The following is a 14325-nucleotide window of genomic DNA, read 5'->3' as shown; positions in this document are numbered from 1 at the left end:
GGCTGCTGCTCCGGATAACACACACACACTAACGCAGACACACACACTGACGCAACGCAGACACACACTGACGCACACTGCTCCGGCTAACACACAGAGACACACACACACACACACACACACACACACACACACACACACACACACACACACACAGGGACACAGACAGACAGAGACAGACAGACACACACACAGGGACGCAGACAGAGACAGACAGACACACACACACAGGGACGCAGACAGAGACAGACACACAAACAGGGGGCTGCTGCTCCGGATAACACACAGAGACACAGACACACACTGACAGCCAGACAGACAGACACACAGAGACAGACGGACAGACAGACAGATGCACACATACACACACACATAGACAAAAACGCAGACACAAACACACACGCGCACGCAAACGCAACACAGACAGACGGACACACACACTCACGCACACACACACACACGTTTGTACAGCTATACTTGTGAGGACACTCATTGACATAATGCATTCCCTAGCCCTTTACTCTAACCCTAACCATCAAAACTAAATGCCTAACCCCAACCCTTACACTAACCCTAACATAAACCTAATTCATACCTGAACCTTAAAACCTAGTGTTAACCCTCAAACAGCCCTTTAAAGGCCTGTCCCAAAGTGAGAACCGGACTAAATATCCTCACTTTCCAAAAATGTCCTCACTCCTAAAGTCTAAAACTGAATTTGGTTCTCACAAAAATAGTTGTACAAGTACACACACACACACACACACACACACACACACACAGACACACACACACACACACAGCGACACACACACACACACACGGTATTCACACACGATGTCCTTTAAAATAATCCCGAGTGTTTTGTTGTGCTGCTAAGGAGCATGGGAAATCATATTAACAATGGTTTTACTTTTAATCATTGTTCCTTTCAAAATAAAAGCTTAATTTATGATTAAAACAATGACTCAGAGATTTAAATTCTGCCTTTTAAAATCACACTGTTCAGCACTTTGACTGATCTCAAGCTCGTCACAATGAACTACAATTCAAATCTGTTAAGAAAACTACAAAAATCATCAATGAAATTACAAAATGGCGACTCGGACTTTAGCAGGCTTACTTTGATTTTTGTCTTTTTAATGGGATAAAACACACACACACACACACACACACACACACACACACACACAAACAAACGCCCATTTATCATCATATTCATCTAACAGTCTAAACATGTTTCCTGGTCTGTCAATGTGTGTGTAGAGACGGCGCCACCCGCTGGACAAAAGACAGACTGCAGAAATTAAACCATTTTCAGATCAATTTATGGAAAAAAAATAACCTACACATTGATATATGTTATTGATTAATCCCATTTTTAATTCCCTAATTTCGATTATATTTTAGCAAATGTCTGTTTGTTTAAAAAAAAAAATGCATATATAATAATATTCATAAAAATCACTTATTTTTTCAGTTATTTAATCGATTTTGAATGAAATTATTTACAAAGACTCGAAGATGGCGTAGTATTCAAATTTGTTGTTTTTTTTGCCTCAAACTCAAATATATTTAATTTACAGTCGAAAAAATATAACAAATGTAGGAGATTTTTCAAAAGCTGGAAAACATAATTTTTTTAAAACTTTATTTGCTTTGAAAATAACTCGAAAAAAATTAAGGATTGTCAATAAATATTTTTGTAATTGATTTATTGACTAATCTAGTTTCAACACACACACACACACACACACTATCAATCACACACACACACACACTATCAATCACACACACACACACACACACACACACACTCAATTACACACACACAAACACACATCTGGACGGAGGAATAAATAACGTGCATGTCTTGATTTTCTGTAAAACGCTTTTTTTTCTCTGTGTTTCTGAAATGGAAAATAAAACATCTGAACAGCGATTATTTAATAAGTTATATTGACATGACGTCGCGGTGATGGGAAGTTTGTATATGAACTATATCGTTTCTCTCTTGTTTCTCTCTCCTGTATAATGTACTGTGGGTTCTCTAAACTGCATTCTTTTCTGCTTTACTGAGAAAAAAAATCAATGCACATAACGTTTAAAAAAATATAAAAATAAATGATATTTGTCCTGGGAAAAAATTGAAAAAAAAAATGTGTTGGTTGGGAGATGGTTGAAAAAAAAATCTGTGCACTTTTTTGGGGAAATGTAATTTTTTAAAAACTGCTAAATAGTGTCAAAGTGTTTTTTTGTAAAAAGATATTAAGAACAATTATAACGATTTACACAACGCACTCGAGGTGTCGCACACTGTCGTTATTTCACAACGCACGCACACACACATACGCACGCACACATACGCACGCACACACATACGCACGCACACACACACACATACGCACGCACATACACACACACTTCAAAGTGGTTTTCACAGTTTTCAAAACAGTAGAAATGACTACCATTAGTTACATCTATCTTGGTAAAATTAGCATTTTTTGTATAATCCCAAAAGGTCGTTTTTCTTACTGCTTATAATCTTAAAATTCTCCACAATAAATGAACTAACTAATCCTAACCAGATAACGGCCGAATGCACGGACCTCAAAGAACAAACTAAAAAAAAATGTATTTAGTTTTATTTTTATTTTCAAATTCTAGATGATTTAATTGTCTGTCCACTAGAGAGCGCCAACGAGTTATTTATTATTTTACCCTGTTTAGAAAGTTAAAGCTGCAGTGTGTAGAATTTTGGGTTTTATTTCCTAGCAGATTTTGTAGAAAGTAATTATAATATCCATAAGTACATTTAATTTAGTGCATAATAGCTGAATTTTTTTTTTTAATTATTATTTTTTCCCTTAGAAAGGGTCTCATATATGTCCATATTTCTGCATATTTTGGACCAAGGCCTAGTGCCGCCATCTTGAAAGTGTCATAGTTGGAATGTCATCAGGTGCATTGTTTAAAATTTAGAATTGTTCTTGTCCTTGAAGGCCACTGTAGCTTCTGTTATTATTCTAAAGGGTTGGGGTTACCCAGGGAGCGTTGCATTCTAGAACTTTGTAGAACTTTCTTGATGTCATATTACACACTGCACCTTTAAGCTAAAAAAAAAGCATGTTCCCTCTTGCTTATAGCTGGAGACATTTATGTTTAACACACTTTACTTCACTATAGCTTATTTTCTAAAAGTATAACCGTATGAACTTAAAAGGGACACTGTGTAACATTTTAAGTAATGTATTAGCTAAAATCAATATCCTCATTCTTAAATATGTCCTCATTGGTGTAAAATCACCTCTGCCAATAATCTGAATTATCCTCCTGAGCGGAGAATTAAAATATTAATATTACATTTTGTACATTGAGCGGGTAAGTCTTATGGAGGCATCCATGTTTTTGGAATGTCATCAGGTGCATTGTTTAAAATTTTGAATTGTTCTTGTCCTTGAAGGCCACTGTAGGGGTGGGGTTACCCAGGGAGTGTTGCATTCTAGAAATTTCTTGATGTCATATTACACAGTGCCCCTTTAAGTAAATAACTCAGAAACACACACACACACATTGTCTTTTACATTTTTATTTCTATAAATCGTCAACAGTTTCCAGCTCAGCAGCAAAATCAAACAAAGAAATTTAAAATTAAAACAAATATTTCCCTTTTTTTTTAGACATTTTAACAGAAAATAACTGTTTTTAACTGTCAATCTTTATCAATAAAATAAAAACACATTCTAAGGTCACAGCTCTGAATACAGCAGCACACTTCTAAAGATCCGTAAACACAGTGCTCAAAATTCTTAAAAATTTCAAAATAAAAGTAAATATTCCCAAAGTTGTTTCTTTAACTGTTTAAACGGTGAAAATGTGTTTTATTGTGAAGGTTTGATTAATATTGCAGATAGGAGGTGACAGAAACTAAGAAATTAAAAGACTAAATGTGTTGTAAACTATGTGAAAATACAGTTTTCATTGATATATATTTCAAACAAAAAAAATCAGTAAATTGAGAGAATGTTCTATTAACTAACTGGTGGAATTTAAGTCTAGAAGGATTTAAAAAATATGTTTTATGTATTTAAAGTGTTAAAATTCCCTTTTTTCAGTGTGTCTGTGGGTAAAACAATGTTTCTGGCACTTGTGGTGTATTTAGTATTCACAATATACGGTCGTTTTTTGGTTAAAAAAGTGATTTTTTTGTTGCATTATGTTTATATGTAACACGCGATCACAGTAGGGAAAGTGCAGTCAGTCTATTGATGTTTCTTTGGAATGAAAAATGGGCCTGAGAGGAATTTGGTTAAAAAAAATTCAGACAAACCAGAAGTCTCAAAAAGTTTCCCTCGTCTGTTCTAGACATGAAAAATAATCTTGTGCCCTTTAGAAAAAGTCAGAAAAAAGCGTTTTCTCTGCGCTAATATAAAAATAGATTCAAGAAAAAATTTGCGAAGCGATAAAAAAGGAAAGAAAATCAGTTAGCTCCGCCCCTTCCCCATGTAACCGACCAATCACGATCCTCGGCAGGGATTTAAACAAATATAAAATGTCGACTTCACATCAGAAACAGTGGTATTTTAGTTTGTTACGTGTGTGTGTGTGTGGCTGTGTGCCTGCCTGCCTGTCTTTGCATGTGTGTGTCTGTCTGTCTGTCTGTCTGTCTGTCTGTCTGTCTGTCTGTCTGTCTGCCTGTCTGCCTGCCTGCCTGTCTGTCTGTCTGTCTGTCTGTCTGTCTGTGCAAGTGTGTATGTTTCTATGTGCATCTGTGTGTGGGTGCATGTGTGTATGTTTCAATGCGTTCGTGTGTGTGTGTGTCTGTCTGTCTGTCTGTCTGTGCATGTGTGTATGTTTCTATGCGTGTGTGTGTGTGTGTGTGTGCGTGTTTCTATGTGTATCTATGTGTGTGTGTGTGTGTATTAATATGGTGGTGGGTTGATGAGTTCCTGGTATTTGGGAGGAGACCCCGTGTAGATGGCAGGGACCGACACAAAGACGGGTTTGGCGCCATAACGGAGCTGGTGGATCATCAGAGACGACAGACCCAGACCCAGGAGCTAAAGGGGAAGAATTATATTATTTAATACATATATATTTTTTGGCATTTTTCAAGCTTTATTAGACAGTACAGAGTTGAAATGGGGAGACGGGGAGAGAGAGAGAGAGAGAGAGGGGGGGATGACCTGCAGTAAAGGTCCACGGGTCGGATTTGAACCCGCGACCACTGCAACGAAGGCCGGAGTCAATATGGTACGCGCTCTATCCACTACGCCACCGGAGAGCCCATTTAATACATGTTTTAACTTTTAAATCAAGATATTAATATTTTAAGATTTGAGTAAATTAAAAAAAAAGTTAACAAAATTTGATATTTTTGCTAAGGAAATTCATTTGAAGTAAATAATGTGTAACCAAGGAGTTAGAAATGTAAATCATTATTTTTTTAACTAAATTTAATATATATTTTATTGTATTTTATACCTTTTTTTATTGATTAAAAAAAAAAGTTAATTTAATATTGGCTTGTTTTCTTACATACATTTTTTTAATGTAAATAATATAAACATTTTAATATATATAAATTAAAAAATATATATATATACAAATGAATATAAACACATAAAGAATAAAAACAAATTTAATGTTAATCTTCTTATTATATTATACTAAATGTCTTCTCACCGCCAGCGCAGCCAGAGTGAAGAAGACTGCGATCATGACGTCAGCAATCAGCAGAAGGTAAGGCATTATGAACGGGAGGCACGGCTGGAAAACAGAGGAAAGAAAACCTCAATACTCAACAGTACAGCACATTAATAAATACATTTCTCAATAAGTTAAAATGGGTTTTTTGTTCCGTTTTTTGTGTTGTTAGTGTAGTGTATGTGTGTCTTTGTCTTTACTTCAAAATGTAAAAATGTGTTTTCAGTTGAGTCAAAGTTTACCCTGCGTTCCGAATCGCATAGTATACTATCTACTATTAAAGCTGGGGTATATGATTTCTGATTGGTCAAAGTTAACATGAACTGTACACTTTGACCAATCAGAGCGAGGCTACGATTATCTGTTCTTATTGGCTTGTTGGGACTGTCCATTCACTTTGGCACCGACGTTGTTGGTGTAGAGCGTGTCAGGGAGGGACCATAGGGGAGGGACCAAAGAGAACAAGTGGAGCGGTTGAGGTATTTGGATTCGAATCTCTATCCCAACTGCTATTTTCTCCCAAATCATATACCCCAGCTTTAATTAGGCAAGAACAAGATTTAGGATGTGCCAGATTCTTATGGCTAGATTTAGTATGCTTGAAAATACCCGGATGTCTACTATATCCAGCCGAGATTTTTTAGTGTTGAAAAATCAGCATCCTATTTGGGGCGATTCTGACCCACAATCCAAATCCAGTCAGTGTCTTTGAAAAACGTAATACATTTCTTTCTCAATATCTAAAAAATGTGTTTTCAGTTGAGTCTTAGTTTATTCTCCGTTTACCTTGGCCCAGACGGAGGTCGACTTCTGCAGCAGCTCCTGTAAGAATGAAAACAACACAGTCAGTCAGCTGCTTTAAAAAAAGACTATATTAAAGGCCTACTTCACCGGTTTGAATATGAAGGTGTATTGAATTCTGAGATCCTATGTAGTATAAATGTGCGAAAAAAATTGAAATCGGTTCATCCTAGCCTGAGAAAAGGCAGAAAGAGTGTTTTTTTTAACCCTATATTTCTCTTTCTCGTGACATCACAGAAAGAGAAATATAGGGTTAAAAAAAAATTATTTGTAAATATTACTGTGATGTATTTTACTGTGACATCACAGTAATATTTAAAAAGTACGTTTTTTTTTTCACACACACACACAGACAGACAAACACACACACACACACACACACACACACACACACACACACACACACACACACACACACACACTACTCACAATGTATTTGTATTTGGTATCGCCAGACTGGCAGGTTCCGGGCTGCTCCTCCTGTTGGTCACACAGACAGGACACGGGGAAGTTTCCCTCCCAGTCCTGGTAGTCGAACAGGCCGCAGCACTGCAGCTAAAAACACCAACGAACAAGAGTCATTCAGCAGCTAAAAACACCAACGAACAAGTATTTTACAAAAAATGAAAAACATACACATTTGTCCTTTTTCTACTTTTTTTTCTCTCTTTTCTTAGTTTGTATGTATTGTCTGGTGTGTTTGTTTGTTTGCTTATTGTTACAAAAAAAATAAAAATAAAAACAATTACAAAAAAAACAAAAACACCAATGAACAAGAGTCATTCAGCAGCTAAAAACACCACAGAATAACCTGCGTTCCAAATCACATACTATTTATTTTTTACTACACTACATACTTAAGTACAGAAGAGTTTTAGTCTTTTTACTACACTACATACTTAAAGGCCTACTTCACCGGTTTGAATATGAAGGTGTATTGAATTCTGAGATCCTATGTAGTATAAATGTGCAAAAAAAATTGAAATTGGTTCATCCTAGCCTGAGAAAAGGCAGAAAGAGTGTTTTTTTTAACCCTATATTAATCTTACTGTGACATCACAGTAAGATAAATATAGGGTTAAAAAAAAAACCTTACTTTGTAAATATTACTGTGATTTCTCCTACTGTGACATCACAGTAATATTTACAAAGTAATTTTTTTTTTAACCCTATATTTATCTTACTGTGATGTCACAGTAAGATTAATATAGGGTTAAAAAAAAACTCTTTCTGCCTTTTCTCAGGCTAGGATGAACCAATTTAAAAAAAAATTGCACATTTATACTACATAGGATCTCAGAATTCAATACACCTTCATATTCAAACCGGTGAAGTAGGCCTTTAAGTACAGAAGAGTTTTAGTCTTTTTACTACACTACATACTTAAGTACAGAAGAGTTTTAGTCTTTTTTTACTACACTACATACTAAAGTACAGAAGAGTTTTAGTCTTTTTTTACTACACTACATACTAAAGTACAGAAGAGTTTTAGTCTTTTTACTACACTACATACTTAAGTACAGAAGAGTTTTAGTCTTTTTTTACTACACTACATACTAAAGTACAGAAGAGTTTTAGTCTTTTTACTACACTACATACTAAAGTACAGAAGAGTTTTAGTCTTTTTACTACACTACATAGTAAAGTACAGAAGAGTTTTAGTCTTTTCACTACACTACATACTAAAGCACAGAAGAGTTTTAGGGCCACAGACAGGAGAGAGAAGAAAAAAAAATCAGATAAGGAAGATTTTTTTTCCCCTTATGTCGAGAAATGTCAAGAATAAAGACGAATACTCCAAAATGCTATTGGAGTCAGTGGGGGCATTTATGTATTTTCAGCATACTACAATTGACGTGCATGTATTGGGACGTCCTATGGGGATCGTAACACAGAGGAAGAGTTAGATTAGATTAGAGGTTGTGTTGTGAAACTGCCTAGCTGCAGTTCTGTTTTCACTGTCTATGTGGGTTTAGTTCAATCAGATTAGGTTTCTTTTATACCTCGGCACGACATGTTGTTTTCACTTCCCTTAGTACACTGAGAAGCAGACTTTATAGAAAGCAGAAATACTGACTTATAAACACCTCTTTCACTTGTATAACACAATAAATATCTGTTCAATGCAGTGTGTGTGTGTGTGTGTGTGTGTGTGTGTGTGTGTGTGTGTGCGTGAGAGAGAGCAGTTGGAGAGAGTGAGTGTGTGTGTGTGAGAGAGAGAGAGAGCAGTTGGAGAGAGTGAGTGAGTGTGTGTATGTGTTTCTATGTGTGTGTGTGAGAGGGAGAGAAATTATGTGTGTGTGTATGTGTGTGTTTCTATGTGTGTGTGTGTGTGAGTAGAGAGAGCAGAAATACTGATTCATAAACACCTCTTTCATTTGCATAAAACCATGAAGTAGGACCAACACACAGAACACTATGACTATAAGCCTTCAGAAGGAGCTGTGGACAGTCAGCTGACGAAGGGAAGTTATCTGTTCACATACAGAAGGTCTTTGTTTTGCCTTTGGGGCCGCTGCCTGAAATATGTTCATTCCTAGATCAAGCAGATAAAATGATTCTACTGGAAAACATTTTTAACATTTCTACGAGCCTGTGTACGTGCAGAAAAACAGGCTGCACAGGAGATGGTTTAAGAATGTTAAATACAACAGATATTTAGTTTAAAAAAAGTTTTGGCCTTTTTTAAATTTGACTTTAAAGCTGCAGTGTGTAGAATTTTGGGTTTTATTTCCTAGCAGATTTTGTAGAAAGTAATTATAATATCCATAAGTACATTTAATTTAGTGCATAATAGCTGAAAAAGATGTTTTGAATTATTTTTTTTTCCCTTAGAAAGGGTCTCATATATGTCCATATTTCTGCATATTTTGGACCAAGGCCTAGTGCCGCCATCTTGAAAGTGTCATAGTTGGAATGTCATCAGGTGCATTGTTTAAAATTTTTAATTGTTCTTGTCCTTGAAGGCCACTGTAGCTTCTGTTATTATTCTAAAGGGTTGGGGTTACCCAGGGAGTGTTGCATTCTAGAACTTTGTAGAACTTTCTTGATGATGTCATATTACACACTGCACCTTTAAAATAAACGTCCATTTTTCCTCTGATGATCATAAATGACATGTAACAGCAAACGAGACCATCAGTGCAAAAGAATGCTATTTTTATATAGTTTTTCTTAATGCCTTTGTCATGGGTATACGGCTACACGCTCACCCAGGAACAACAGCTGGCGTGGTTAAAAAAACACTACCGATTTTGTCCAAAGGGGGGCGCTAGAATGAACACACACTGAAAGTTCCTCGAAGCACCTTTAAAACATATTAAAAAACTCGAAAAAATTATTGTGAAATTTGAAAACTTTTCGTTATTGCACATTTCTAGAGAAAGAGGAGGAATTAACCATAACTTCCATTTTATTTGTTTTTTGGGTTCATCATTATTTCACAATTATTGACGGTAGTTTCTTCTCCCTTTGCGGTAAAATACATTCCTTGCATTTTTTCGCCCGGTGACAAACTCTGTGTGTGTGTGTGTGTGAGTGTGTGTGTGTGTGTGTGTGTGTGTGAGTGAGTGAGTGAGTAAGTAAAGTGTGTGTGTTTATGAGAGAGTGAGTGTATGTGTGTGTGTGTGTGTGTGTGTGTGTGTGTGTGTGTGTGTGTGTGTGTGTATGAGAGTGAGTGAGTGTGTGTGTGAGTGTATGTGAGTGAGTAAGTAAAGTGTGTGTGTGTGTGTGTGTGTGTGTGTGTGTGTGTGTGTGTGTTTATGAGAGAGTGAGTGAGTGTATGTGTGTGTGTGTGTATATATGTGTGTGGTCTCTCGAGGATAAATAAAAGTTAAATGAAAAAATGAAATGTGTGTGTGTGTGTGAGAGTGAGTAAGTGTGTGTGTGTGTGTGTGTGTGAGTGAAAGACTGAGTGTGTGAGTGACTGTGTGTGTGTGTCTGTGTGTGTGTGTTTATGAGAGATTGTGTGTGTGTGTTATGAGTGACTGAGTGTGTGTGAGTGTATATATCATACCTGTGTTTGCAGACCGTCGGCGATATTCTTCACGTCAATGCTGGCTGTGTCCAGAGGCACCAGCTGACGGAACCTATTCTCCAACTCTCCCTGCAACTAAACACACACACACACACACGATACACACACACACACACACACACACACACACACACACACACACACACACACACACACACACACACACACACACACACAATGTTAATGTTATAATTCATAAGATTAAGCAGTTAAACAGTCACAAGGTAGCTAAGTAGTTTTCTTGGACAGTATCACAAATACAACACAGCACAGTTTAACTTTGAATCAGGCCAATGTGTCTCTTGGTGTGTGTGTGTGTGTGTGTGTGTGTGTGTATCTTGTGTGTGTGTGTGTGTGTGTATGTATCTTGTGTGTGTGTGTGTGTGTGTGTGTGTGTGTGTGTGTGTGTGTGTGTGTGTGTATCTTGTGTGTGTGTGTGTATGTATCTTGTGTGTGTGTGTGTGTATGTATCTTGTGTGTGTGTGTGTGTATGTATTTTGTGTGTGTGTGTGTGTATGTATCTTGTGTGTGTGTGTATGTATTTTGTGTGTGTGTGCATGTATCTTGTGTGTGTGTGTGTGTGTGTGTGTGTGTATGTATCTTGTGTGTGTGTATGTATCTTGTGTGTGTGTGTGTGTGTGTTGTCAGAAAAATAGATTTGATATAATCAACTAAACAATCAATACATTCATAACGTGTGATCTAAATGTTCCTTATTCAGATAAGATTGGGGCGACTGTGGCTCAGGTGGTAGAGCGGGTCGGCCGATGATCAAAGGGTTGGAGGTTCGATTCCCGCCCTGCCACTTGTGTCATAGTTGTTGTGTCCTTGGGCAAGACACTTCACCCACCTTGCCTCGTGTGAATGTCGATAGTTAGCCTGCTGCTATCGGTGTATGAATGTGTGTGTGAATGGTAACGTGTAAATGGGAACAGGTCTCCCTTGCAAAAGAGTCTTCGGACTCAATGGGATTTACCTGTAGAAATAAAGGTTAAAAAAAAAAAAAAAAAAAAAAAATAGATAACAATGCAGGACAGGGAATATAGACAGGAGACATTCTTCATGTGGGGGAGAAATGCCCTTGAGAGAGAGAGAGGAGTTTATTCCCAGCAGAAGGGAGAGTTCTGTACCGGCTAACAAAGGACTACGTGTTCATCTGACTAAATATCATAGATAGATACTTTCAAGGCCTGTAGCGGCTTTAGCCCCCTATCTCACTGGGCTGCGACTGTTTGCGACAAGTTGCAGACTGCATTCGCGAGGGAGTCTCTAAACTGTCTCCAAACGTTCGCGGAGGTTTTCTCAATTTCCTCGTATGAGTCACAGAGCCGCGCAGTCCTGTCGCATGAATTTTGAACATGTTCAAAATAAGTGTGCGACAAATCTATAGTCTCAAAATAGTCTCAGAGTGGTCGCAGGTGTCTCAAAAGTGTTGCAAACCCTTCTCAATTTAGTTTCCGCGAGTCAGAAAGTGCGAGCAATGTCAGACAACTTTGCGAGGGGTTGGCGACATATGAAACTAAATTGTGACTGATTTGAGACAAAAATGAGACTGACATTCCGTTCGTGCGACGCTCGCCAGACGTTTGCGAGACATAAATGCGACCTCCTGGCAAGTGTTGGGCAGGACATTCGCAAACGTGTCGTGAGGAACCAACTCAGTGAGACTGCAAGTGAAAATTGTCGCTAATTCGCATATTTTGTCGCAATTTTGTGTCTCCAACTTGTCGCACACTGTCGCAGCCCAGTGAGATAGGGGCTTTAGCGAGATAAGAAGAATTCCTGGGGAGAGAGGAGAACGCAAGACGAAAACTAACATATAACTGAGCATCTGTAACTGTAGCCCGCTCTCACTCTTTCTCTGAACTTTGATGTGATCACTTCAACTTGCCTTGTCATTTTACTCAAATAGAACTGAGGCCTGGATACCGAATTTTAAACCTTTCTCCATGGCATTTATTCCTTCATACATAAGGCTAAAGAACACGGTTAATTATAGTTATTAGTGTGTGTGCGTGTATCTTGTGTGTGTGTGCATGTATCTTGTGTGTGTGTGTGTGTGTGTGTGTGCGAATGTATCTTGTGTGTGTGTGTGGGTCTGTGTGTGTGTGTGTGTGCGCGCGTATGTATCTTGTGTGTGTGTGTGTGTGTGGGTCTGTGTGTGTGTGTGTGTGTGTGTGTGCGCGCGCATGTATCTTGTGTGTGTGCGCGCGCATGTATCTTGTGTGTGTGTGTGCGCATGTATCTTGTGTGTGTGGGTCTGTGTGTGTGTGTGCGCATGTATCTTGTGTGTGTGTGTGTGTGTGTGTGTGTATTTTTTTACCCTTGGTCTGACGAAGGCAGTTGGGACTCCGACTCTGAGCATGGCCATGCTTCCAATCACCATACACACCAGGAACTACAGACAGACACAGGAAGTCATGTCACCACAAACACAAAAAAACTACAACGCCCATAAAACCAGTAACCAGTAAGAAGCGAAAATAACATTACAGTGAATAAAGGCGAAATGTCAACGAATCAAACTCTACAGTACAAGGCTGTGGTAAAGTTGAACACACACACACATTAACATTTAACTGGACATTTTTATATATGTCATAATCAAGTATTTCCGTTCTCTCAATCTACATCTCCTCATGACCTAGTTAGTTCTAAAGTGTCTGGGTCTCTCGTGGTGTAGTGGTTAGACACACACACGCACACATTTACACGTCGACATACACACACACACACACTTACATGTCTATATGCACACACACATGCACATTTACATGTCTATATGCACACACACACACACACACACACATTTACATGTCTATATGCACACACACACACACACACACACACATTTACATGTCTATATGCACACACACACACACACACACACACACACACACACACACACACACACACACATTTACATGTCTATATGCACACACACACATTTACATGTCTATATGCACACACACACACACACACACACACACACACACACACACACACACACACACATATTTACATGTCTATATGCACACACACACACTGTTTCCACTCACCACTATCAGTGCGCCCCTGCTCTCCTTGTGGGCGCCGTAGGCTCCGACGATGGCGATCACCATGGTAACAGCGCCCACAATGTACAGCACAATCAGGCCGGTGGTGCGACCTTCAATCTGAGAGTAGAAGAAGAAAATGGTTTAAGAATATTCAATATCTATCCATCCGTTAAAGGGACACTGTGTAACATTTGAAGTAATGTATTAGCTAAAATCAATATCCTCATTCATAAATATGTCCTCATTGGTGTAAAATCACCTCTGCCAATAATCTGAATTATCCTCCTGAGCGGAGAATTACAAATATTAATATTACATTTTGTACATTGAGCAGGCAGGTCTTATGGAGGCATCCATGTTGGTTGGAATGTCATCAGGTGCATAGTTTGAAATTTAGAATTGTTCTTGTCCTTGAAGGCCACTGTAGCTTCTGTTATTATTCAAAAGGGGTGGGGTTACCCAGGGAGCGTTGCATTCTAGAACTTTCTTGATGACGTCATATTACACAGTGCACCTTTAATCTAATTTTATTTCTATTTCTAAATATGACTGTTTGTATTTTATTTTTATTTTTTTAAATAGCCTACTATATTTTTGGAATTTTTCTTATTTTTTTAAAGAACACAAACACAAACAACTGAAACAGTGAACACACAAACAAAAGACAACATAAATAGTTGGTATAATAATTTTGTGTTGTTGTTCTCACCTCGTTTCCGTTGA

At 37.8% G+C, this 14325-nt stretch overlaps 1 protein-coding gene across 1 annotated transcript in view; it reads right to left on the bottom strand.

Moving 5' to 3' along the window:
• Window positions 1–3573: 3573 nt before the first annotated feature.
• The window catches only part of LOC307268606 (leukocyte surface antigen CD53-like), a 13174-nt gene continuing 2422 nt past the window's right edge, over window positions 3574–14325 (bottom strand). The window contains exons 2-9 of the mRNA XM_080051300.1: window positions 14312–14325; window positions 13603–13719; window positions 12867–12941; window positions 10523–10618; window positions 6937–7062; window positions 6493–6528; window positions 5686–5769; window positions 3574–5060 (exon numbers count right to left, since the gene is read on the bottom strand). The exon at window positions 14312–14325 is cut by the window's right edge and continues 55 nt beyond it. Coding sequence (XP_079907426.1) covers window positions 4923–5060; window positions 5686–5769; window positions 6493–6528; window positions 6937–7062; window positions 10523–10618; window positions 12867–12941; window positions 13603–13719; window positions 14312–14325 — 686 coding nt within the window. The 3' untranslated portion in view covers window positions 3574–4922. The remainder of the gene's footprint in view (window positions 5061–5685; window positions 5770–6492; window positions 6529–6936; window positions 7063–10522; window positions 10619–12866; window positions 12942–13602; window positions 13720–14311) is intronic.

This window comes from Ammodytes marinus (genome assembly GCF_949987685.1).
Source record: "Ammodytes marinus genome assembly, chromosome: 22".
In the NCBI taxonomy this organism is placed as follows: Eukaryota; Metazoa; Chordata; class Actinopteri; order Uranoscopiformes; family Ammodytidae; genus Ammodytes; species Ammodytes marinus.
The sequence above is the reverse complement of the archived record's forward strand: the minus strand, read 5'-3'. Positions and strand labels throughout refer to the sequence as shown.